We start from the raw sequence: 27170 nt of genomic DNA on the forward strand, positions 1-27170 counted from the left end.
ATAGATAGACCATCAGCTAATTTCATTTTTAAAAAGAAATAAAAGTACTAGTATCAAAAAGGAAAAGGGTAAATTCATTACCAATGATGCTGAAATTAAATCAATTAGTAGGAGCAATTTTGCTTAATCATATGCCAATAAATCTGGCAATCTAATTGAAATGGATGAATATTTGCAAAAATACAAATTGCACAGTTCACAGAAAAGGAAATAGAATACTTAAATACTACTATTTTAGAAAAAAGAAATTGGAGAAGCCATCAATGAGCTCCCTAAAAAAAATTTCTAGGACCAGATGGATTCACAAGTGAATTCTGCCAAACATTTAAAGCACAATTAATTCCAATAAAATATAGAGTACTTGGGAAATAGGCAAAAAAAAAGTCCTGCTGAATTCTTCTCATAATCAAATATAATGCTGATACCTAAATCAGGAAGATCAAAAACAGAGAAGAAAACTATAGACCAATCTCCCAAATGAATATAGATGTGCAAATTTTAAATAAAAGACTAGCAGGGAAATTATAGGAATATGTCACTTAGATCATACACTATGATCAGGAATGGAATGCAGTTCTACTATAGTTAAATATTTTTTAAAGTTTCTGCACACATGTAAAACAGTGGAATTGCTCATTGGTAGGGGGATGAGAGGAGGGGAAGGGAAGAACATGAATCATGTAACCATGGAAAAATATTCTTAATTAAATAAAATTTTCAAATAAAAAAGTGTCTACACAATTGACCATATCAATAAAAACTAACAAAAATCATAAGATTATCTCAATAGATGCAGAAAAAGCTTCTGACAAACTACGGCACTCATTCCTATGAAAAACAATCGAATACATAGGAAATGGAGCTTTCTTTAAAATCATTAGTATCTATCCAAAACCATCAATGTGCCTTATCTGTAATAGGAATATGTTTGAATATTTTCCAGTATAATCAGGGGTGAAGCAAGGATGCCCAGTACCACCACTATAATTCAACATAATTCTAGAAATGTTAGCTATGGTGATAAGCAAGAAGAATAAATGGAAAGAATTAGACTAGGCAATGAGGCAACACAACTATCACTCTGCAGATAATATGATGATATTCTTAGAGAATCCTAAAGAATCAGCTGAAAAATGAATTTAAATAATTAACAACTTAAGGAAAGTTGCAGGATACAAAATAAACTCATATAAATATTCAACATTTCTATTTACCACCAACAAAGACCAGCAAGAAGAGCTATAAAGAGAAATTCTCTTAAAAATCGCTGCAGACAATATAAAATTCTTGAGAGCCTATCTGTGGGGACAAACCTAAGAATTACACACACTTACAAAATGCTTTTCCCATAAATCAAGTCAGACCTAAACAGATGAAGAAATATTAATTGCTCATGGATAGGTGGAACATGACAATTCTACCTAAATTAGACACCTAAATTAAAGGAAACATCCACAGACTGGAATGATGGATCACAATCAGATAAAATGTAATGAGTATAAACATCCTTTCTATAGTTAATATAGTCAATAGTGCCAAATATGGATTCAGGGAGACCTGGCTTGCAGAGCAATAAATGTGAAAAAGGCTAGTGGTGTTATTGACTGCAAACTCCCAACATGGCAACAGCATGGTGTAACTGCAGAAAACAACAACAAAAACTGATGTGACTTTAGGTGTGATTAATAGAAATGTAGAATTCCAGTAAGGGAGATAATGCCTCTCTGGTACTCTTCACTAGTGAGGCCACATCTGCAGTATTTTGCAAATTTCCAACAACATGGTTAAGGCAGATACTAATCAACTAGAACATGACCAAAGGAAGATCACCAGGTGGTCATAGTGGATTCCGAATGACTCTTAGTGTCATCTTATAGTGGAAAGAAGAGTTAACAAGGAGTGAGATGATCTGGGTTTCAGATCTGCTTCTGATACTTGCTGGTTTGTCATTGAATCCTCAACCCATAAGATTCCAGAATTTAATTAGAGCTGGAAGGGCCCTTATTAGTCAACTAATCAAACTTCTCATTTGACAGATATGCAAAATGAAGATCATAAAAGTCAAGTGAGTTGCCCAAATTAATTTGGCCTCACTGACCTTTAGCTTTTTCTTGTGTAGAGATAGTCATACTTGCATTAGCCACTTCACAAGATCAAAATGAGATAGTATGTGTGTGAAAATGTTTTGTGAAATACATATAAACAATAAAATACTTCTATGGATCCATAATCTCCTCAATGTAGGTTCTGCCTTCACAGGTACAGATGATTACCTCCTCTGGCTACTCTTTTGGGCAATTTATGCCAAAATCTTTCCATGAATCATCTAGAGAAAAATCCTGCAAAACAATAAAAATGTATTATTTTTTTTAACTCTTTGTGGATAACAGAGAAAAAGTCAGGTTATATTCTTACTGGCCCTCACTCTCCCTATATGACTGGTTTATTTCCTTCTCTGGGCATTTATATCCCAAATTATATCCCATATGCTAATTCTGTCATGCCAGTTACCATTGGTAACATCCCACTGCCATAATTTCCTACTGAGTCACTTTCCCATAGGATTCCTCTGAGATATTTCTCTGGCTATCTAGCATCATCTGGAGAATAGTGGTGTTAAAACAAGGGTGGGCATTTGTGGAAGCAATGAAGTCTGAAATGGTTTTTCAGTTTTTAAAATGCAGTTCATCCTAGCCTCTTCCTCTTATTCAGTTTTAGGAATGACTCATTATACATTCATGGTGCTCATCAAAGACATGTGTTGACAGAACAAATCTTTGCTAAATGGGTCGTTGCATATCCTTTTCTGTGTTATAACATAGGTGACATGCCTTTTTCAATGACTTCCTTCCTTATGTGGGTAAGTAGGTCATTCACTTTGGAGTGACCAAAGATTTTACCAAGAAGAGCCTTCTGTGTTTCAGAGCACATTACAATCAGCCTGGTATCATTGTCAAATGGGAATGCCTTTAGAAATGACTCATTTTCTCCTTTGAATTTTACATGTGAATCTATTGACCATGTTTCTTTGTTCCATGCTTCATTTGATGTTCCATTTCAGTATTCAGTATCTTATAGGAACCTATCATAAATGGATGATCCATTTATTTAAGGAATACTGTTTACATTGCATTTTTATTCAGAATCATGTGTGTGAACATTGAGATCTAATGTATACTAACTTCTAGTAAGTATGTGACTGAAGATATAATTAACTGTAGAAAATCAACTAGAAGACTTACCTATTCCCTTTTCATATTCACAGTCAGTTTAACATTGACACATAAGCCAATAGTATATTTTAGACAAGAGAATAGGCTTATGAGCCATAGTTATGGATTTCTTTTCATTCACTTTTTTTTGAGGTGGAGAAATGGGTGGCATTAGTACAATGATGTTATCCATTCTTTTGTCATCTGATTTTTTTTTGAAATATTGAAAATTGATTCCTAAATGCCTTTAAAATGGCCATGCCATACATAGATGTCTCCTGAATTTGTTCAGGTCTAGATCTTCTGATCTTTATCTCCTTAATATGCCTAAGCCATTACATCATAGAAAATAAATTGCTTACCAAGGTGGTAGATGTGATGCTTCTGCTGTTGTAACTGATGGATATTCATTGCCACAGAAATACCAACTTTTCTGTACTTTTCCCTTCTATTTGTTTTACTCTTTTCAACTCATCTACAGATGCTCTTGAGAGAGCATCAAACACTAGACAATATCTTTCATGAATCCCTTATTTTTTCCAGTATGGGTGATTATTCTGGGACTTTAGTTATGGTTTTATTTCTTCTCTTTTTGGAATTAACATGAATTTATTTGAAGAAAAGGTGAAAGTCCCTGACTTTCTCCATTCAAAATTTTTTACCATATCTAGGTCTTCAAAAACAAAAACTTCCCAACCTATTCTCATGTGCCTTCAATTCCAATCCATTCCAGTTTTTTAACACCCTCCCCCCTTTTTTCGAATTGTAGTTGCTCAAGTGTCAAGGAATGTTAAAGAACAAATCTGAACTAATTTTGTACTTGCTTGATTATTGGTGTGTCTATGGATAGGATCCAGTGAAATTGGAGGGTAAATACACTATCCTCATGTGTTTTTGTTTTTTAACTAAATGTTTTGTGTCTGAGAAAAATGTAGCCTCTTTTGAGTTTCCATTATTTGGCCAGTTTTCCAATGGAATGTGTGAGATACATGGGGGGTCCTAGAGCTCACACTCATTCTTTCTGTTGCCTCCCAAATTGAGTTCCCACCAGCCAAGAACTGAATTCCTGAGCCTAGAGAAGGAAGGATGCCACAGCATTTTCTCGAACTCAGGCTTTTAGCAGTTGGCTGTGAGGTTGGCAGCAGTGGTCTCCCTACCCCTGGGTGAGCCACATATGTTTCTTCCAGGGCCTGTGATTGCCAATTAAAGGCCTTTGACATGCCGTTATAGCTATTTGCTTCTTCTAAAATGAAATATTTCCCAGCAGATAGAGAAAGGATGGACTACAAAGGCTGAGAAGAGCTAATATTACAGGACTGGTATTGACAGGACATGAGAAGTGAGAGACTATAAATATAGATCTGTCTGGGTAAATCCTTTGCCATCACTGTAGGAATATTTTAATTTTTATCAAACTGGCATCAGTTTCTGAACTCTGTAGTTGTAGTTGTGTCAGAAAGAGAAGATACCGTTCTACAGAATTCAATGATTATATATCTGAAACATTATACATACTATTATTACTTTTGATGAAATGCTTTCCTTCCTCCCTCCCTTCCTTCCTCCCTTCCTTCCTCCCTTCCTTCCTTCCTTCCTTCCTTCCTTCCTTGCTTCCTTCCTTCCTTCCTTGCTTCCTTCCTCCCTCCCTCCCTCCCTCCCTCCCTCCCTCCCTTCCTTCCTTCTTTCCTTCCTTCCTTCCTTCCTTCCTTCCTTCCTTCCTTCCTTCCTTCCTTCCTTCCTTCCTTCCTTCCTTCCTTCCTTCCTTCCTTCCTTCCTTCCTTCCTTCCTTCTTCCCTCCCTCCCTCCCTCCCTCCCTCCCTCCCTTCCTTCCTTCCTTCCTTCCTTCCTTCTTTCCTTCCTTCCTTCCTTCCTTCCTTCCTTCCTTCCTTCCTTCTTTCCTTCCTTCCTTCCTTCCTTCCTTCCTTCCTTCCTTCCTTCCTTCCTTCCTTCCTTCCTTCCTTCCTTCCTTCCTTCCTTCCTTCCTTCCTTCCTTCCTTCCTTCCTTCCTTCCTTCCTTCCTTCCTTCCTTCCTTCCTTCCTTCCTTCCTTCCTCTCATAGATGAACAAATACAGTGTTTTTATAAAGCACCTATCTGAGATTCAGTTTCCTTATCTATAAAATGAAGGGAATGGACTAGATGATCTGTAAGGTCCCTTTCAGCTGGAGAGAAAGGAATATAATTGCTTGTTGCATAGTGGCAAGAACATTGGGGTTGGGAGAAGAGGACAGGGGTGCAAATGTCATCTCTGCTATTTACCAAGTCACTGTCTATCTCCTTTTCTTCTTCCCTAAAATGAGGGGTGTAGAGTAGGTCTTTCTATGATAAAACTCAAATATGAGGGAAGTCAGTGATGTACCCTGGATTTTTCAATTTTTGACATGAGGTTAAGATAAACTCAATATACAGGAATCCAAATTTATGAAATATTTGTAGATAAGATGTTCTATAACCATTCCAATTTTGATTTTGGAAAGCTTTTTCATTTTATTCCATTTCTTATGAATTGGAAACTTTCCTGGCACATTAAGAATTTGATTCAATTTATTAAAAACTTAGCTTACAGGAAGATCTTCAGGAAAACATTTATTATATCAAATGCAGTTCATTTGTATGTGCCTTTGGAATTAGATGTATAGATGGTTCGGAAATGAGGGGTAAGAAAATGGGTGGGAGCAGAAGAAAAGAAAACCTTTCAAAAGAATTCTGAGCTCTCAAAGGAGGTTTTCTCTTTCCCATGTCCTCCTTTGTAGCTTGTCCTGCTTCTCATTTCAAGTTCCCTTCTTGTCACTGTCAGATGACATTTTCTGACTCATAGGTTAGTGATGGCTTTGTTAGCCCTATGGGAAGAGCCTTTTGCTTCTGCTGAATGAATTGGGATGAGCAAACTCAAAATATGCTGCCTGAAAAGGTAGAGATGTATTCACCTGGAACTGATAGTCATTTCTTCCTGAAGCTGAAAATGAGGCTTCCTCCAAACCACTGAGCAGATGCATCTCATAAAGTAATGAAAAGAGCCTTCTGGTCATTCATCCCAAACCATCAGGATTAGGGAATTGGGCTCCAAATGAAGTACACTCATGCTTAAAGTAAATGTACCTTTCAAAGAGGCAGACTATTCATCTTATAAAATTCAGTGAGGGCTTTCTTGTATTTCTCATTTTTGTGTTCTAAGTCTGAACAGAAAAAAGGACTTTTCTTTCCAGAAGGAGGTAGAATAATAGTTAGATTAGGTTAGTGGGAAAAGGGACTCTATGGAGTCACAGGACATATGTTCAAATGCTGGCTTTGCTACTGATGACATGAGTGACTTATGCCAATTCACATGCCATCTCTCGGCTTCATAAGTCTCCAAGGAAGCAATTGGGCCAGATATTTTCTAAGAGCCCTTCCTTAGATCAATGGTCTCCAAATGTTTCAATAAATTTTGAGTACACTTGAATAAAACTACAAAAAATGAATATTTTTTTCAAATGTATAGATTTTTTTCTAAGACCTATACGTTTACATCAACCTGATGTATTTGATGGCCCAATCTCATTTGGAGGGGCTTTGGGGACTCTGGTATCCAACTATCAGAGTGTGGGCTGACTCCTCACCATTGACTCTGTTGCCCTCTGAGTCTTACTTCTCGATGCTGGCTTCCTCTCATTCCCCCAGTGGATCGCTTATTTTTAGAGATCACTGATGTAAAGATAGACCCATGAATACCAAGAAGAATAGTTTCCATAATTTGCCAATTTCCCCAATAAGAATATATGGCGTATTCCACCCCTCCTGCGTGCATACACACTCTACTGCTATGCTGTTTGGGATCTGCTTTGTTTTTACCTTTCTATCCCCAAAGCCTTGTACAGGTCCAGGATCTCGCCTTGTCTTGTGTAGTCCAAAACGCAGTATGCTTTTCCTGGACAGTCTTTTTTTTATTGACTAATCGAAGAGCTTTTTCATGAAATCTCTTCTTTAATAATATTTGATGTTCTGAGTTAGCACCTTGGTGGGATCAATGTGAGAACATTTGCAAGCTGGGAAAATGGTAAGAATACAATCAAGCCCTCTTCCTCCTCTTGGCCTTTTCAGACCACATGCAGATAGATTTTTCATTAATACTGCTTTCTTACATTTCTGTTCTTTGCCTTGGATGGGAACAAGTTAGGAGTGTCCACCACTGGAAAGCTTTTGACAATGCCTGTTTTTTTTCCTGTTCCTTTTGAATACGGTTATGGTGTATTTTATGGAAATTGCCCTTATAGAGCACTGTGATTTGGAAGGTATCATGTCTTAAGCCTAAGACTATGGGGCTCTTTGAAATTCCATGATGCCCTAAGAGGCCATTGATTTCCTTTTCATAAGTTATATCCCAGACTGTCCAGCTAATCTAATTACTTATACTTGAATACTTTTCCTAAATCTTTACTGAGCCTTGGGAGCAGGTAGGTGGCTCATTGGATTGAGAGCCAGACTTAGAGATGGGAAGTCCTGAGTTCAAATCTGGTCTCAGACACTTCTTGGCAACATCTATTGCCTATCCCTTACTACTCTCTGTTTTGGAGCCAATTCTCAGAATTGATTCTAAGGCAAAAGGTAAGGGTTTAAGTAAATTAAAAAAATTCTGAGCCTCTCAGTACCTTTGTGGGAAGTCAAAGAGTTCTCTCATAGAGAATTCTAACACCTATTAGTATACTGAAGGACTTTTTTTTAATATGCAATAATTCCTATACCGATTTGCTCCACATTTCCTAGGACTAGTTTCTTTCTTTTTTTTAAATTTCTTTCTCACAATCTGCTCTTTTCTTTGCTATTGCTTCTTGCTCTTCTCGTGCCTCCTTTTAATTACCTCTACAACTGGCTCTGCTCATTGCTGTGGGCCCAAAATAAATAAATAAAGGAGAAAAAACTCAAAACATTTATTAAGCTTCTACTATCTGCCAGGCCCTGTGCTGAGATTAGGAATACAAAGACAAGAATGAGACTATCCTTTCCTTCAAAAAAAAAGTACAGTTAGGAGAAACCAGACATCTAGGAGAATAATGGTGAAAGAAGGGAGTTTTGATAGGGCAGTCACAGGAACTGTAAGTGGTGGTCGTAGCTTAATACTCATCAGCATTAGGTTCTTTCAGTTCTTTTAAGTAGCAGTAGTGCTACAGATTGTATTACTAACAGAGCCAGGATTGGAAAGGAGGCTGAGATGGGGGTGGTCTCCAGGGTGATGAAAAGATCCATCTCAGTAAAAATTCTGGAAGTGGCTAGATGGAATTCTTTAGGGGAACTTGCCCTCACTCTGTGGGCTCTCCAGCTCAGTCCCAGGATGGATTTCTAAGATTGAAGGGATTAATTCATCCAAGGAGGAAGGCATGGATGATACCATGGCTGGGATTATGGCATAATAATGGAATGGGGAACGTATGAGTCATCAGGAATAGGGACTGAGGGCAGCTTGACCTTCAGCTCCTGGCTACACCCTACCCCAAACTCTTCCTCTCTCTGTCTCCTGGTTACTGACTTGCACTCCTTCTGCCTCTAGCAATAACCATCAACAGCCAACAAAAATGCTCCTTTGCTTCTGATTGGCCAGCCAATCAGTCATGTCTGGTAACCTTTGGGGCTTTGGCTTTTTGGAGATATTTTCATCATGATTCACTGCTCAGAGGTTTCTTAGCTTGTTTGTTTGTTTATTTGCTTTATTTCCCCATTTTTCATCCCTTTTCCAGCTGGCTGAGGTCACTTGGACTCCAAATCCTCCAGATAAATGGGCCATTACTATATTAACCTCTCTATATTCATCATTTTCCCTCCCTTGTGCAAGCCTGCTATTAATAGCACTAAGTCTATGGAGCTGGCCACTTAATGTGTTCATCTCATTACTTTCTCCAGAAACAACTCCAGCTTGTCTTTTTTGCCCCTAAATGTCTGGGCTTTCTCTGGCTCCTTTCCTAACTAGTTATGTTCTTGTTTACCGAACCAGCTGTAAGGTTTCATGGGACCCAAGGACTGATGTTGGTGGCATTTTTCTTCGGCTTCAGGGTATGCATTTGCTCTGTGACACCATTTGTCAGGATGACGCCCAGGAAGCAGGCTCCATGTTGATTCATCATTTATAGCATTTAGTCATTGGGAACGTGTTAGGGGCTAGCAGACTCTTGCTGACCACTTTCTGTGCTATCCCAATAAACTGTCCTGGATATCCAGCAGAAGAGGGGAATGTCAGCTTTGTCATGAACTGAATTGTTTTTGCACTACTGAGTGGAGCAGCAACTTGTTTTGACCATCCTCAGACCAACTCTCCAGAAGACGCCAGGAGAGGGAAGGCATATTTCATTGTAACGTCATTTTTATAAATTGACTTTGTCTCCAGAGGCACACTTGAGTGCCTTACAGATAAATCACTTCTGTCTTCATCAGTGACAATGACAGTATTTCCAGGCTTCACACACCCAGGAGTCAATTGACAGGACAAATTGCACTCTGGGCCCATTTGATAAGCACAAGATGGGAAACAAAATTTCATATGGCTGTGCATCATTGAAAAACACCAGAGCCAAATGGTACCATGCACAGCAGAAGCAGATTTGTCATTTAAATACCTAATTGTAAAATGCATGCCGAATTTAACAGCCAGAGAAATGTTGAGCCACTTGTTCTAGCTGCAAAAATAGCAACTAATTATTCCTAGATCTTGGGTCTTAGTAAATTTAATGGATATTTTGATGTATGTTTGCATAATAAAGAAAAAGGAAATCCATCTCCAAGTATAATTTCTAGAACATTTGTGGTGTTCTTTTCAATGTAAGCTGTGTAGCTAACTCAAGGAGAGAAGACAAACTAGGAAAATGTTCTTAATACAGATGCTACTGAGGAAAAAAAAAGCATATGTTAAGATGCTTTCTTTGTAATAAATGCCAAATAAATTATAGAGGCTGTAATGTGTGGTCAAAGGGAGAAACCAAAGGTAGTTTAGATGAGAGAGGAAGAGAGTTCAAAGCAAGGTTACTGGCTGTGTGAGTTCAGAGGAAGACAATGGATGAGAAAAATGTTGTGAAGACAAAAATGACAACACTTAGGAACTACTTAAATGTGAGAGTTAAGGGGAAAGGAGACATCAGTGATGATTTTGAGGTTATTAATCTGGGATAGTAAAAAGATGGTGGAGTGCTCAATAGAAATAGGGAGGTTTGAAGAAGGGCTGGCTATGAGTGTGGTTGGGGGGGAGGTCAGTTACGTTTTGGACTTAGTGAATTTGAGTTGCCCAGAGGATGCCTATCTAGGGGGAGAAGTGTCGTAGAGAGCTAGCCGATGTCTTGAAGAAGTGAATCTCAGGAGAGAGATTAGGGTGCGTGTAAAGATGATAACTGAACCCATGGATGCAGATGACATCACTGGTGTGTATAGAGGAAAAAGAAAGATGCTCTGGACCATGCCCTGGGGTTACTCAAATAAAGGAACTGGCAAATGGATGTGATCCAAAAATGGAACAGAAAGGAGTGGTCAAAAGGCAAGTCAAGACAAGAGAAATAGGGGTTTCCTGGAAACTAAAAGACGTGTGTATCAGGGATGGAATAGGAAAGGGAATGACATCAATAGCACCAGAGATCCTCAGAGGTGGCCAAGGAAAACGAGTCCTCCAGAAAGGCCAATAGAGTTAATGCTTAGGAGGTAATTGATTTTATTGGGGTTGAAAACCAGACAGCGTCTAAGTAGTCCAATAATATATGCTGTATCTGTTTAAAGGCTATCTTGGTTCTGAGAGGAGTCAAAACTTGAAGCCATGATGTAGATTTTGGTGTGGTGCGCCTGAGAGAACTTCCGAGAGAACAGAATCACCCAATGTAATAAGCTCATGAAACCCTGCCATAGAGACGATTCACAATCTATTCCTATGCCTGAAATACTGCATCAGGCACTAAGGATACAGGTACAATGAATGAAATAATTCTTACTCATGAGGAGCTTACAGTCCAATAGGACAAGTAAATATATATGTATATACATAATAAATATAATAATAATGTATATAATATATAATACATATAAAATAATAAATATATTTAAATAAATACCAAATAGTTAAAACTAGATAATATGGGGGAGGGAGGATTCTCATTTGAGAATAAGATGGAAATCTAGAAAAGCTTTATGCAAGATATGGTGCTTAAGCCAGAAGGAAGAGAGATTCTTTGAGGTGGAGATGAAAAAGTGCCTTCTAAGTCTGTTGTACGGCCAGTGCAAAGACATAGAGGTAGGAGATGGTGTGTAGAATGTGAAGAACCAGACAGAAATTGAATTTGGCTGAAATGGTGTCGGAAAGGAAGCAATGCTCAGTGAGGCTGGAACGATAGTTTAAGGCTAGGATGTGAAGGGTTTTATAAGCTTAACAGAGGAGTTTATAGTTTATTTTAAAGGTAATAGAAAGCCACTAGAGTTTATTGAGTAAAGGAGTGACATAGTCCATTCTGAGCTTAAGGGAAATTTGACAGAAATGTTTAGGATGAATTGTAGTGATGAGAGGCTTGAGGCAGGGAAGCCAAAAATCCAGGAGGAAAATGAGGATATTTATTATGCATATACATTATATACATTATTACTTTTTATATTTATTATGAATATACATATATATTTACTTGTCCTACACATTGGACTGTAAGCTCCTCATGAGTAAGAATGGTTTCATTCACTATACCTGTATCCTGGACCAAGATGGTAGCCCTGTAAATAAAGCAAAAGGGTCAGATATCAGATTCTTTGGAAATAGAAATGGTAGGATTTAACAGCTGGTCAGGCAAGTGGTATTTGGGGGAAGGAATCAGGGATAATGCCAAGGTAATAATTCACTTGGAAGACTGGATAAATTATGGCCCCCTTCAGCAGAGATAGGGAAGATCAGAATGGGGAAGGTTTGAGAGAGAAGTTAATAAATTCAATTTTTGGAGTGTTGAGTTTGAAATGTTTTATAGACATATGGTGATACAGGACAAAAACCTCTGGGGAGAGACAAGCTGGGTATGTAGGCATATTCAAGGAACCAGTTGACAGGGAAAGGTTAAAGATTTGAGAGACGATGAGACATGATTGAAATTATAATCTGCTAAAGATGGCAAGAAGGGATGGGATCAAGTGTATATGTGAAAGAGTTGGCCTTGGCAAGAAGAGGGCCACTTTTTTGTCAGACTTGTAAGAAGGAATAAGGAGTATGGGATGATGCCAGTAGATTTCTAGAGGAAGGAAAGGATAGAAGTCACATCAAATGGCCTCAGTTTTCTCAGAAAAGTAAGAGATGAGCTCCTCAGCTGAGGTGGAGGGTGGTAGAAGAGGCTTGAGGAAGATTAAAAAAAAAGATTTAGAATAATTTATATAAAAAGTAAGATAGGGAGGAATTTAAGGATTACCTTGTTATCATCAGGGTCAATTTGAAATAGGATAACATGACTTTTTAAGTGACCAGCCCATTTGTCTAACATTCCATCTCCATTCAGCATTCCCAGCAGAGGACAGGAATAGTGGAGTAAGAGTGGAAACAATCTTGAGATGTTCTGAACAAAACAGAAGGTGACTCATACAGATTCTGCTTAAAGACATCTTATCCTCTAGGAGTAATTCATTACTTCTTGAGACAGCCCATTGCATTTTGGGATAGCTCTAATTATCAATCATTTTTTCTTTACAACTTTAATTACAACTCTATGGGAAAGGCTGTTCATTTAATATTCTAATTTTGCACATAAAAGAAACTGAGGTACAGAAAAATGACTTGCCAAAATTATTTTCTGTTGTGCAATTGTAACACTGGAATTCTAGAAGCTTACTTCCTGGGTAGGCATCTGAAGAATGTTCTTAATGTTCTTGAGTCAGTGGGTGAAACTATCATAGTTTAGTAAGAGCTGATCTTTCTTTTGAGCTCATAAATTTTCTCTGAAACTGCTAATAGGTTCCTAGTGGGGACAGGGAATGAACTTTTGGAAAAGAAAGTGTATACACCCAGTTTCTGGCTCCCTTCTTTAACAGTCTTCTCATGAGGGAGACATACTCTTTAGAGTATAGAGTTTCCCACTGAGGCACATGGACCCTAGTGGGGACTAAGTAGCGATGCTTAATAGTAGGTGAAGATACTTAGTTTCACCATGGAGAGAGAAGAGCTTCTCAATAATTGGCTAGTGGATTCACTTCAAGCCTCCTAAGCAAGATAGAGACAATAGCAGGATCAAGATAGGGCTTGGAGAGGGGGGCAGTTCCAGCAAGATCTTCAAGAAATCAAACAAGACAAGAAATCCTGGAACTTGGCAAAGGATCTTTGATTCTGGATAGAAGAATGGCCTTCTTATTCAGGGAGCTAAGGACAGAGTAGAACTTTCAAGGTTCTGTTAGAAAGATAGTCGGATTTTGAATCAAAGGGCTTGGGTTTTAAACCTGCTTCTGATGTAGGACAGTGGACAAGTTATTTAAGCCCTCTAGATTTTAATATTCTCATGTACAAAACAAAGAAGTAGGAGTAGATGATCTCTGATGTGCCTTCTAGCTCTAAATTTATATTCCTATGATCCTTACAGACTTCTAGGAGAGATATTAAGGAGCTGAGTCTAAGATCATAACAGATGACCCAAAATCCAATGCAGGAAACTTCAGGGACCAGACAGGAAAGAACCTCCTTCCATCTGTGCTTCAGTCAGTTTCTCATACCCAGAGTTAAAACTCAAAAATGGATTTAATAGTGGTAGAACTAGGAGAAGAACTCTTATCTCCCAATTTCCAAACCAATGTTCTTTCTGCTATGGAACATGTCTTTAGTGGCATGTAGATCTGCCACTTTCTATTCTGTATTTTCAAGGTTTTATTTTGGTCAAAGTGAGACTGAGCACGTGTGCCCCAATTCTGTGTTCTATAGAGGCTGGCTAACTAGGACTTGACACCTCATTGAGAAAAAGCTGGCACCAACCTCTAGAACTCTGTAGTCCAGACAAAAATAGTTTCTTGGTATCCTTGGAAAAGGATGCTCCCATCTCACAGAAACATGCCTTTATCCTTGTGGTCCCAGATACTTTGAATGAATTTCCTCCCCTTTGCTACTCTTTCTTTTGTAAATGACTATAAGAATTTCAAAAGGCATTTGTTTGTGCTAAACACTGTGCTAAACATAGCAATTACAAATACAAAAGTGTGACAGTTTCTGCCCTCAGGGAGCTTATTTCCTAATAGAGTAGAGCTTCTAACCATAATCTTTAAGAAAAAAAGCTTGAAAATTATTTTTCAATGTAACAATATTATAATTCTTATAATGTGATTTATTTTATGAATTTAAAAATATTATTCTGAGAAAGGGTTTGTAGGCTTCATGAGATGACCAGAGGGTTCTAGACACACACACACACACACACAAAAAAAAGATTAAAAACTCTTGAAATAGAGGATCTTAACTTAATATGAGTTCTTTGCTAACTCAATTCATCACTCCTCATAAACCCAAATTACTATGTAGTTACTTGGTGTGTTTTTTGGTACATATTATATGTTCTCCACATACTACACACACACATACATCACACATTTGTATGTATGCATATATTTTCTCTCCTGTGGCAGAATATAAGCTCCCTGAGAGCAGCAATCCCAAAGGCAGCTAAATGATTTTCAGTTGGGGTTTCTCCTTCTGGGGCTATATTAAAAAAGAAACCCTCTTTGAAAAAAAATTATAATCTCCTTAGCTTCTTTGCTGGGAAAATCACTGAACTATTATTAGTGCCCTCATGGTTTATGGCAGTTAATAGACTTTGAGAGCCTACATAAATAAAGTAATATCTACATTGTAGACTTCCAAACAGCTGGTGGCAACTTGAGCCTTCCTTCTGTTACTGAGGTTGAACTCTAGCGCCATTTGGATCCGTGTTTATGTGTGGTTGCCATTGTGCAATGGGGCATTGGGAGAGAAGAGGGGGCAGATTTGGGGGTGGGTAGTGGTGATAGAGGGAAGGTGTCAGAAAAGATAACTTGTCTGCCTCTTTCTTTGGATCAAGATGTTTGAGTATTTATCTTCCCTTCCGTCCTCATTCTGACTGATTCTTACTTATTTCCCCATTTTTAGCCCCCAAATTAACTAAACTCTCTCTCTCTCTCTGAGAAAAGGGAAACTTCCTCCCCTAAAAGATAGGAAATTTAAACTATGAAGTTCTTGGAAAGGAAATAGGCTCTTTGCTCTTAATACATCTTCTTCATAGGTTTGTGAGCTTGGGTGGAGGCAGAATTGGAGAGGATTTATACAGTTTGGAAAGGAGGAGGCTCTGAGGGGGATGGAATGTTTGGGTTCTTCCACCCAAGATAATTTCTGATTCTTTTTCCTGTCTCAGGACAGCCTGACACTGCCCTTCTTTCATTTTGCCCCCAAGAGCCATGCAATCCCAGATTCCTAAAAGTGGCTTCTCAGCCCAAAATAGAATACTGGTTATTTACCATCTGAAGGAAGTAGTTGCAGATTTTAGGCAGAGTCAAAAAGATGAACCTCTGGAAAACAAGGTTTGAACTCTGACAAATGAACAAAGAATCGTGATTCATGAATGAAAAAGCTGGCTGCCGCGCAGTCAGAAACTTCATGTGTATAAATGAGAAATTCCGGAGCTGTTCTGCCTCGCCTGGCTTGATATTCTACAGCAGACAGTCCGACACTGACCTTGGCAAGACACCCATGGCTTTCTTTCCATGCACAAAGGACAGTTCTGAAATAATTTCTTCAGCTTATATTGAGCAAACCCTATTTACACAAGTTTCCCGTGTCTATATTTTGAGCATCAATATGTGTCATTAGTGGACAGAAAGGGGAAAATATCTCCCTGCATTCCTATTCTCCTTAGTCCATTTCTCTTACAGTGAGACTCTTGTTCATCCCACATGTCTTTCTGTGGGCAAAGAAAGATATTCCTGTTTCTTGGCCTTTTAAAACCATCACCTCTCTTTTTTTCCTCTAATTTGCCTTTTCTTCCTCTAGAAGAATAATAGCTCGTCCCATCTGATATTTATAGGTGGCAATTCTCTGGGATGGCATGAGAGACAAAACTAACGTTGGCATATATTGGGATAACTAAGATTAGGCAGCAAAATGGTGGCTTAGTTCTTTCCTAGCTATTTTGTTGCTATGGGAGTTTACTGCTTTTAAGAATTAGGCTTAAGAAAGAGCCTATTTATGTAGAAAACATTTGAGTCTTTCATAGGCAGGCAAAATAATAAATAGGATTTTCATTTACCAAGCCTGACATCTGTGTTGAGGCATGTTGCTGGTCAGAATCTACTCAGTCTTGGATATAGAGCCTGTAGTCTTATTGGGTTGTGGGGAGTAGGAAGCAATACGGGGGAAAATGTGCCAAATAAAACTTCCTGTATGAAAAAGGGCATAGTAATAATGGATCCATTCCTTTCTACCAAAGAATGACAACACAGAGACGAGCCATCTTATAGGGTCTCCATTCCATGGAGAGGAAATGGGTATTTTCATTCCCATATCCAGAACTGTAGTTCGGGCCCCTCATATCTCTTGCCTGGATTGTTTTAGCAGCTTCCTAAATGGACTCCCCATCCCTAGTTCCTCATCCCCTTCCAAACCACCATATAAGATACTGCCAGATCCAGTGTCCATAGTCTGATCACCTTTTTGCTTTGCAACTTCACTTTGCAACTTTGCAACTAAACTTCCTACTGAATTTAATTTACTACCATAAATATTTATTAAATGCTTACTATGTTTAAGGCACTATTTTAAGGGTTGAGTATGCAGAAACAGAACAATCCTTTCCCTCAAGAGGCTTATTGTACAGGAGGTCACCATGCACATAGATCAGTAAATACAAAATATATGCAAAATAATTCATCAGTGTTAGGTGGAGAAAAGTATCAGCTGTGATGATCAGACAATTTTTTGTTGCTGTTTATTATGAAAACTAAACAAATGCCCCAAGGAAAAGGGTCCATGATTACCAGTAACATCAAAGAGTACTTGCTACCTTTTGTAATAATTTTATTCAGTTGTGTTGAGGCCAGCATTGCAATAAACAAGCTAAAACTACTTTACATTGATTCATTTTCAGTAACTGACATTTACAGGTAGCATTAATTAACTGCCTACTGTGTGCCAGACTTTGAGTTTCAGAATAAAATATATCCTCTTTAGCCCAGCATTCAGGACATCTTTGCTTGGCAGTCTCCTTCTTTGGACAGTATTAATTCTTACTACTTTTCTAAACATACCCTGTGCTCTTGCCAGACCAGATTATTTGTTGTTTCTACACCCTGTGGTGCTATTCACTCTCCTCCACCCCTCCACGCCCCCAGCCATCCTTCAACAGCTTCCTAAACTCTGTCTTCACTGCCTGTTGAAATGTTGAAACCCTATTCAAGTCTAGCTAACATATCACCTCCTGTATGAATCATTTCCCTCCATTTGACATCTCTCTGTCTCTCTCTGTGTCTACCTTTCTGTCTCTCTCTGTCTCTGTCTCTGTCTCTCTCTCTGTCTGTCTCTGTCTCTCTCTCTCTGTGTCTCTCTCTTTCTCTCTCTGTCTGTCTCTGTCTCTGTCTGTCTGTCTCTGTCTCCGAAAGAACTCTTTAAAAATTACTGTTATTCTCTTTTATTGCACTAAGCATATTCAACTTTGCATTATCCCATAAATCTTAAGGGCTGGGAGGGCAAGGACAATATCTAATTTGTTTATGCTTGTATTCCCTCCATCCTAGTGCTTAGGAACAATGGGTAGGTTTTCAGTAATTATTTCCTGAGTGAACAAGTGAGTGAATGAATGAAGTCATTCCTCAGTAATAGGATTCATAACTTGGTGCACAGTACAAATGAACCTGTGTTATGGTATGGTCCTCTGTACTTATCTTAAAGAATTATTCCACACACTGTATTTTTGTCAAGATAATCTGTAAAAATGAAGGGGGCAATTCACTTTGGATTTTTCCAAGAATGGGCTGAATAGTATGTTTCAGCAGACTGGTAGTAAACAATGTGAGTAAGTGCCAAACTGCAGAGAAGGACTTAATGGGGAAATTATGGAACATGCTGGCGGGTAGTAAATAATTGCCTTACAAAGAGAGAATGAATAGAAGTAGGTTAGGATTCCAGAATGTGGGCCATCAGGGACGAGAGAGAGGAGTGCTGATTTAATGGGGTCATTCTCAGGGGAGACTGTCTGTATCTTCAGGAGCCCATGATTTTTCTTTGCATGTCTAGAGAGACTTAACGTGCACAGTTCTTAGGTTGCTTCTTCCTACCTAAACTTCTTTGAGGAACATAAAATCATAGTTTTAGAGCTGGAAGGGAACTTACACGACATCTGATTCATCTGCCTTATTTTACAGATGATGAGAGGTTGTGAGTAGCCTGAGGTCACACAGATGGTGGAGCTGATATTTGAACTCAGATTTTCTTGCTTCCTATGAGCAATGTCCTTTCATTAGTGATATCTCTTATCGATATCTTTGCCATTTCCAGATTGCCAAGCACGTTTTTTTAACGATGCGGAAAGACAAGTATTTGAGGTTCATTGGATTGATGACCCAGTGCTATAAATGAGACAAAATGACTCAGTGTGGGGGAGTGTGTGTGTGTGTGTGTGTGTGTGAACATGCACTAGCAAGTAGGTCATTGTATCAGGATATATGAAAGTCAATAAAAGGAACATCTGAAAATATTCTAGCCAAGCTGGATAATTTCATCATAAAAAAACTAGCACATGCAATTTGCTTTGGCTAACAGACTAACCAAGTCCTGTCCTTCTGTTTGCAACAAAGCCGCCATGGAACTGGTAGCACTAATAAATTTGTCTGTTTTGTGGCACCAGGGTGCATTTTCCCCCTCGCATGGAGGGACTGTCAATTCATTCCCTGGCATCTGTGGTAAATTACAAGTGCAGAAATTCTTTGGCACACTCCTACCTCCTCAGGGCACTGGGCACATTGGAACATTTGGGCAGGCATTTGGCCCTTGTTCATAAATAGCAGTCAACTGGGACAATCCAAGTAAATCCCTATATAAACTCTTCTGTGTCTCCAAGCTTGGAAATACTTTAAGAGATGAAGCTAATGGAGTGTTAGGGATAATGAGAGAAGAATCTCATTTAGGTTTAGGAGTCATTCCTTTTATTATTATTATAGAAACCTCATTAATTTCAGAGCTGGACCAAAAGTCCCATCACTTCAGTAATCTAAATTAAAGGAGGCAGGGGCAATTATGTGACTCAGATGATGTAGAGCCAGACCTTGAGACAGGAGATCCTGGGTTCAAATCTTGTCTCAGCCACTTCTAGCTGTGTGACCCTGGGAAAATCGCTTAACCTTATTGCCCAGCCTTTACCACTCTTCTGCCTTGGAACCTGTATAGACTATTGATTCTAAGTAGGAAGGTGAGGAAATTAGATAGATAGATAGATAGATAGATAGATAGATAGATAGATAGATAGATAGATAGATAGTTGGATTGGTGGATGGATGGATGGATGGATGGGTGGATGGATGGATGGATGGATGGATAGATAGATGGATACAACATGCTGTTGGAGGAAGGAGCCCTTGATTTGAAATCAATAGGATCTGGTCTGTCCCTCACTTGTGTAATCTTGGCCATATTGTTTAACCTTTCAGGCCCTCTAAAGTTTACTCTTCTCTAACTGAGAAAGTTGGACTTCATGACCTCTGAAATCATTTCCAACTGTAAATTTATGATGATCTATGAGAATTGGGATTTTTCCTCAATTTTGTATTTTAAATGGGAAAATTACAAGTTTTATCATAATAAAAGCTAACATTTGTATAGTGCTTTAAGGTTTGCAAAACATTTTGCATAACTTTTGTATAAATTATCTCACTTATTCCTCACAATAATCTTGTTAATGCCACTTTTATCTGTATTTCATATTGAGCTAAGGCTGAGAGAGATTAATGACTTACCTAAGTTTGTACTGTTGACAAATATATAAAGTGGGTTTCAGAATCTGGTCTTTCTGACCCCACAGACCTCCCACTATGGCACCTAGCTGCTTCCTAAGATAAAATTCTGGTGACCAATGTGCATGTGTGCTTTCTCCTTTACGTGGATTTCTAAGGGTTTAGTAACCTTGTTATTCAGTCATTTTTTCAATTGTGTCTGACACCATGTGACCCCATTTGGGGTTTGCTTTGCAAAGATACTAGAGTATTTATCATTTCTTTCTCCAGCTAATTTTATAGATGAGGAAACTGAGGCAAACAGGGTTAAATAACTTGCCCAGAGTAAGTGTCTGAGGCCAGATTTCATCATGAAGATGAGTATTCTAGACCTGGCACTCTATCCACTGTATCACCTTCCAAACTGAGAAGTAAGGTCTTTCTCCACTTTCTCCACTTTCTCCACATAACACTCTAAGACTCTTAATTATAGAGAAGGAGTTCATCTGTATTGGCAAAGGACTCTTCTTCACTAGGAGCTCCTCCACTGAGAACTGACCAATGAAATGGCAGATCCAGTACTCCAGAAACAACTGGAGAAACATATCTAAGCATATTTGTTTCATTTCTTCATCAGCAGGGTAGATCGGGTCATTTATAAGAGCAATGGGGGATACTTTCTTTCAGAATGCTGCATCGAACCTACCTTAGTTTCGTTGCCACTAATGATAACGCCATGTAATGGAAAGGTCACTGGGTTTAGAGTAAAAGGCCTAGATTTGAGTTTGGGCTATTATGCTTAATACTTATGTGCCTTAGAAGTCACAACATCTGTGAACCCAAGTTTCCTCTTCCATGATATGGATTAAGCAAAATATACATTGTAAATAATCAACCAAAGGAAGGAACTAGCAAGAAGTGGGAATGCTTCCAGGAGAAAGTAAAACTTAGCTGAGATTTGATGGAAGCTAGGAGATAGAGGTAAATATTTAAGAGTACCAAACATGGAAGACAGCTCATAGATATGCCCATTCTAGAAATGATGTGTCTGGTGTGAAGAACAGCACTGGATCAGAGTATGTGGAGTGTTTATGTAGGAGTTATGGGGGGTAGGAGGAGCATATAAAAAGGCTGAAAGGGTAGGAAGGAGTCCAGTTATGGAGGATTTTAAAAGCCAAACCAAGGATTTTATATTTGATCCTGGAGGCACTGGAGAGCCATTGTAGTTGATCAAATCAGTGGGGTGACATGATCAGGCTTATGCTATAGGAAGATTAATTTGACTGTGTCGATTGGAGCAAGAAGGGACTTGACAAAAAAAAAGATCAGCCAATAGGCTATTGTGATAGTCTGGGCATGAGGTAATGACTGCCAAGACCAGGGGATAAATGGGAGAGGAGGGGGAATGCACAAGAGATGTTGAGAAGATAGAAACTGGTGCCCACCTGAATCTTTCATATCACAAACCCTTTTGGTTATCCCACTGTGTAATGAAAGTTATCTCTGAAATATGTTGGTTTTGCTTGTGGGAAGAGCAAATTAAGTCCTAAAATGTTGGGTATCTCCATTTATACATAGAAATGCCTCCACTGCAGAGTTTGATCATGAAGGTAAACCATCCCATTGCTTGTATGTGGTTTCTGATAAAATAGATGATTTTATAATTTAACTCAATTCAGTTCAATGCTATATACTAGCACTGTGCTAAGTTTTGGAGATTCGGAAATGAAAAACAAAATTGCTTTTCTTTAAGAATTTATTATCTAATCTATAATCTAATTATTTTATTATCTAAATTATCTAATTTAGAGGGCTATGGCATGTTCAAAAATCGTATGATACAAAATAGGAAAAGTAAAGGACAACAAAATGAGAGAGAGAGAGAGAGAGAGAGAGAGAGAGAGAGAGAGAGAGAGAGAGAGAGAGAGAGAGAGAGAGAGAGAGAGAGAGAGAGAGATACTTTATAAGGGTAGACTTCATAAAGGAAGTCACACATGAACTTGGCTTTGAAGGAAAAAGCGATAAAATCATCAAAGGAGAGAACAGAGATAGAAAAAGCCAAGGATAAACCGTAGAGAGAATGATTAGTCACTTGTAGGAGGCAGCAAGCCCATGATTCAGAGAAAGAAACTGAAGAGTGGTCACAAAATCAGGAGGGTAGAATAGAAGTGAAACCAACACAATCAAATGTTGCAGAGAAATTGGTAGAGAGAGGGATAAGGAATAAAAAAAATTATTGGGTGTCAAGCCAAGACAGTTTTTATTTTTAAAGAATGATTCCATCTTAGGAATACATGAGTACAAATTTGTTTCTTGTTCTCATTTTTGGTATATGCTGGCTAGTGTGTCATTGATGAGTGGAATGGGAAACAAAAAACCCAATGTTATTTCTATGCCAGCTTTAGTATCGTTCTATATGATGCATAAGCTATCAGTGTTCTAAAGTATATTCGAGGAATGTAGCTCTAGATTGATTGAAAATCTAATAATTATCTTATAAATTACTTGAACTATTCTAATTATTCTTTGGACCACTTCCCTCCTTTTCCCTCCAGAACTTCTCCCAAAGAAATTTTTATTGGATTCAAAGTATTTAGTTCTATGCAGATGAAAGCATACTTTCTTCTCTTGTTTATTTGGGTTTGCATTTAGGGTTCTGGTCTTATAAGATCACTCCCTTACAAAACTGAACAATGTGGAAATATGTTTTGCATGATAATACATGTATAACCCAGATCCAATTGCCTGCCAGCACAGGGAAGGGGAAAGGAAGGGAGGGAAGGAGATAAGTCCAGTCACATAACTTATTACATGTAATTGGTAAAAAATGAAAACAACAAAATAGTAGAAACCTTTAATGATAATACTTAATTCTAGGGACAAATATTTCTGTGGGAAAAGTCCAATTCTTTTTCTGTGTTGCAAGAATTTCACCATGTTGAAATTGCTTTGGGGCAAATAAGTCCAATCTATAGTGAACTCGTAGTAAAGTTTTATGAGTGTATTCCATAATTCTCTCCCAATCTGAGCCCCTATGTAATTTCAACAAACTTAACAAAGCTGATTGTGTATTTTGGTACTTTTTTCCCACCTTAGAACTTGTCTCTCTACCAAAGAGAAGCATAGGTATTCCTTGCTGCCATATATACCAGAAAGAATGAACTTTTACATTAGACCACATTGCTGTACTTCTTCCCCTCTACACTCTTTGAAGCTTAAATGAAAACTAGAAGTATATTACAAAAAACAAATGTTCAGGGGCAGCTGGGTAGCTCAGTGGATTGAGAGCCAGGCCTAGAGATGGGAGGTCCTAGGTTCAAATCTGGCCTCAGACACTTCCCAGCTGTGTGACCCTGGGCAAATCACTTAACCCCCATTGCCTAGCCCTTACCACGCTTCTGCCTTGGAACCAATACACAGTATTGATTCTAAGATTCTAATTGATTCTAAGATGGAAGGTGAACATTAAAAAATGTTCATTTTGCATGATTATTCATAACAGGCCATATGGAGGGACGAATAGAGAGGTGACTTCTGAAAGCAGAAAGGTTTGAATTCTTGACCTTCTTCTGATGAGTCCTGTCTGTGTGACCCCGGCAGGACAAGTCATTAATCTCTAAATTCTTTGGGCATCTATCTAAGACTGTAATTTGCAGGAAGTTCACATCTACAGTAGTAGAGGGAATTTGCTCACTGGAAACTCCCTATACTAATGAAATCACAGATCCCTCCCCAAATGAGTATTCATAAATTCCTGTGTCATTTGTATTCACCCCGATGAACTGTTACCAAAATATAGTAATAGGAAATTAATCAACCTCTGATTCTTTTTTGAAAACCAGGGTACAACTCTTCCTTCCGTTGCTTTTTATTTAGCTGCGATTGTATGATGATATTGAAGGATTCGTTTGATTTTTCCATGAAATCATCAGAAACATTAACATGTTGAAGCATCCTGAACTTTAGAGTTTGGCCTATCATTTCATCCATCATCATAATATAGCATATCCTACCCAGGCAAGAGACTTTTTGGTGGTTGACAAGCAATAGACTATTGCAGGATTTTCTAATGTTTTTATAACTAAAATCACGGTCCTTCAGGGCATCATATAATGAGTCTTCTCCTGGGCTTGGGCAATTGCTAGACATAATCCACATACACTAATTCTTATGTAAAATCAAACACTGGATAACGTGAAAATGAGGTCAGTCTAGGAAATAACTTTAATAGAGATTTTTTTCTGATGCTATAGGCTTCTCATTTCTTGAAAGTATTAAATTATGTTTTACAGAAAATAAAATTGAATTGATTCCCATTCTGAATTTAAAGAAAATAATAAATAAAATTTATTCATAACATTTCTCTCTAAACTGACAAAGAGACAGGCTGCTTTTGAATTCACGTTGCTTTCAAGAGGAACTCAACAATACTTAGTAGATTCTGTTAAGTTCAGAGACGGATGGCACCATTTTTAATTTAGAGGCGTTCTGAAACTCTACATCCCTAGTCTGAGCCTGAACCAATTAAAATATGCCTATTTTAGGAAATGTTTAATTTTAGTAAAATAATGTTTGTCCTTGTTCTTTTCTCTTTCTCTCTCCATGCCTGTCTTTGCAGGTAACGTATCTGGGCAAAGTCTCCACAACAGGGATGCAATTTTTATCTGGCTGCACAGAAAAGCCAGTCATTGAGCTCTGGAAGAAGCATACACTGGCCAGAGAAGATGTCTTCCCAGCTAATGCTCTCCTGGAAATCCGACCCTTCCAAGTCTGGCTCCATCACCTTGACCTGAAAGGAGAGGCTACCGTCCATATGGATACCTTCCAGGTGGCTCGCATCGCCTACTGTACCGCTGACCATAACGTAAGCCCAAATATCTTTGCCTGGGTCTACAGGGAGATCAATGATGACCTGTCCTACCAGATGGACTGCCATGCTGTAGAGTGTGAAAGCAAGCTAGAAGCCAAGAAGCTAGCTCATGCCATGATGGAAGCCTTCAAGAAGACATTCCACAGCATGAAGAGTGATGGCCGGATCCATCGGAACAGCTCATCTGAAGAAGTCTCTCAGGAATTGGAATCCGATGATGGCTGAGGTCACTGGTCAGTGGTTCAGCAAGAGGCTGTCATGGCCTTGGAAATAGGAGCTGATAGATGAATAAGCAATGATTCAAATTGGGGATGAAAAGACTGCCAAACACTTGGCTGACCAAGCTTTTTAAAATCAAAAGAGCAATTGAGAACCTAAAGATATGCATCATTAAAGTAATTATGTTACATTGAAATCTGCTGCTGCCGTGAATGTGAGGAGAGGGGAAAGAAATCTTATTTTTCTGTTCATTCCCCTTCCCAATTTCCCCTCTCCTCCTGGCCCCAGACCCGTCCATGCTGATGCTCTCCATCCTCTTGAAATATTCTACAGCCTGTTGTTTACCAGGTTTCTTTTCTTCAGCTATTGGTTCCTTCCAATTTGCCTTATGAAACCCACCAAGAAATTGTCAGATGTTCCGGGGGTATTCATAGCAGCGGTGGGGGGTGGGGTGGGAGGTGGGCCCTGATGCTGGAGCATACATTCCCAGGGGAATAGAAAAGGATAATCTACAGAATTCTCTCCCATGGCATATTTCAAAAATCTCTTGGTCATATGTGAACCAACACAGATGTCCTTTGGCTTTTAGACTAACCACCTGACATTCTTCAGTTAATTCACAGTTAAAGATGATTTTATTTACAAATATATCAAATACTATATGATCTTATTTACTTCCTCTATTTTCTTAATGTACCTGCAGCTACTTGTGTCACACACACACACTCACTCACACACATTTACTCTCTTATCATCTCTAAAATGATAATTTCTTAACATACACTGCAGGGTACCCAAAGGGAATAAAAAACAAACTCCCCCCCCCAAAAAAAAACAATATAAAAATAACCACACACTATATTTGCTCCATTTTCTATGTATTTTTCTCCAGTCTTGATTTGTGGCTGTTTAGGGGGTTGATAATTCAGTCCCTGAACTCCTCCTTAACCAGCCTTAAATCAGAATCAATAAGAGCATGGAAATCTTTTCTTCCCCCATGAGAATCTCAGTCACAAAATCATTGCTTATAAATTGATCGTCAGTAGCTCTCTCTGCACATTCAGAGATATCTTGACCAAGTTACTTTAAAGGGAGATAGAACTCCATCATTTTAAAGATGCCAGTTCACTGGGACCAGTGTTGAATTATTATTCCTGCGGAGAAGCTCTCATTAAGAATGCCTGTAATTTTCCCATTCTGGGGATAGGATGATCCTCAAATTTCATAAGTGCAAAAAAAGTCAATATGAATAAGATTTAAACAACAAAAAAAGGACTTGTTACAATAAATACATTTAAGGCCAAGAGCAGATTCATAGTTTGCAGGTAATGCTGCTCCTTTATTAAAAAAAAAAAGTTTGTTTTTAATCATGGTAATGTTAGGGGCACTAGGGCACCTTACAGAAGCCTTAAATGAAAGCTAATCAAATCCAGCTAGCTCTATGTCTGTGTTTGGTATGTGTATCCGTATGTGTGTGTATGTGTGCGCGTGCGTGTATGTGTGCGCCTGTGCGTGTGTCCAGTGTTTAAAGCATGTAGAATAAGCATGGAGACATATTGGGGAGGATGTGCACCTCTTGAAAACATGCTTGTTGCTTTACAATGTAAACTGTTCTTTAGCATAAATGCATTCATACTTTAATAAAAAATATGTTTGAGTTAATAAAGCTCAATAGTTTTACACTCTTTTTGGTGTAAAATGCCAATTCTGGGATTGTGTTTGTGTGTTTTTTTTTCTTTAAAGACTTGGATTCCATTTACCAGTGCTTAACACATGCTTTGGACTGCCACTACCCCATGGTAAAAGATTGTGCTGCAATGGATATATGGGCACTCCCTGGAAAAATACAAATGACAATTGATCCATACCTTCCTGTGCTGTGTGACTTTTGCCCATGACCTCCCCCATGAGCTCATAGTCTTATTTAATGTACTGCAACCTTTATCATTTCCCTTAATACTGGGAATACCTGGG

General features: G+C 38.4%; 1 protein-coding gene across 2 annotated transcripts in view; it reads left to right on the forward strand.

Moving 5' to 3' along the window:
- The window catches only part of PID1 (phosphotyrosine interaction domain containing 1), a 261786-nt gene extending 234885 nt beyond the window's left edge, over positions 1 to 26901 (forward strand). The window contains exons 1-2 of one of the 2 annotated variants that reach the window (XM_007502142.3): positions 8886 to 9235; positions 24726 to 26901. In XM_007502142.3, the coding sequence (XP_007502204.1) occupies positions 9155 to 9235; positions 24726 to 25202 (558 nt within the window). In that variant the 5' untranslated portion in view covers positions 8886 to 9154 and the 3' untranslated portion in view covers positions 25203 to 26901. Of the gene's footprint in view, positions 1 to 8885; positions 9236 to 24725 lie in introns of those variants that run through there. The other variant, XM_007502140.3, reaches the window with a different exon arrangement.
- The last annotated feature ends 269 nt before the right edge of the window (positions 26902 to 27170 follow it).

Source organism: Monodelphis domestica, chromosome 8 (genome assembly GCF_027887165.1).
Source record: "Monodelphis domestica isolate mMonDom1 chromosome 8, mMonDom1.pri, whole genome shotgun sequence".
NCBI classification, from domain to species: Eukaryota; Metazoa; Chordata; class Mammalia; order Didelphimorphia; family Didelphidae; genus Monodelphis; species Monodelphis domestica.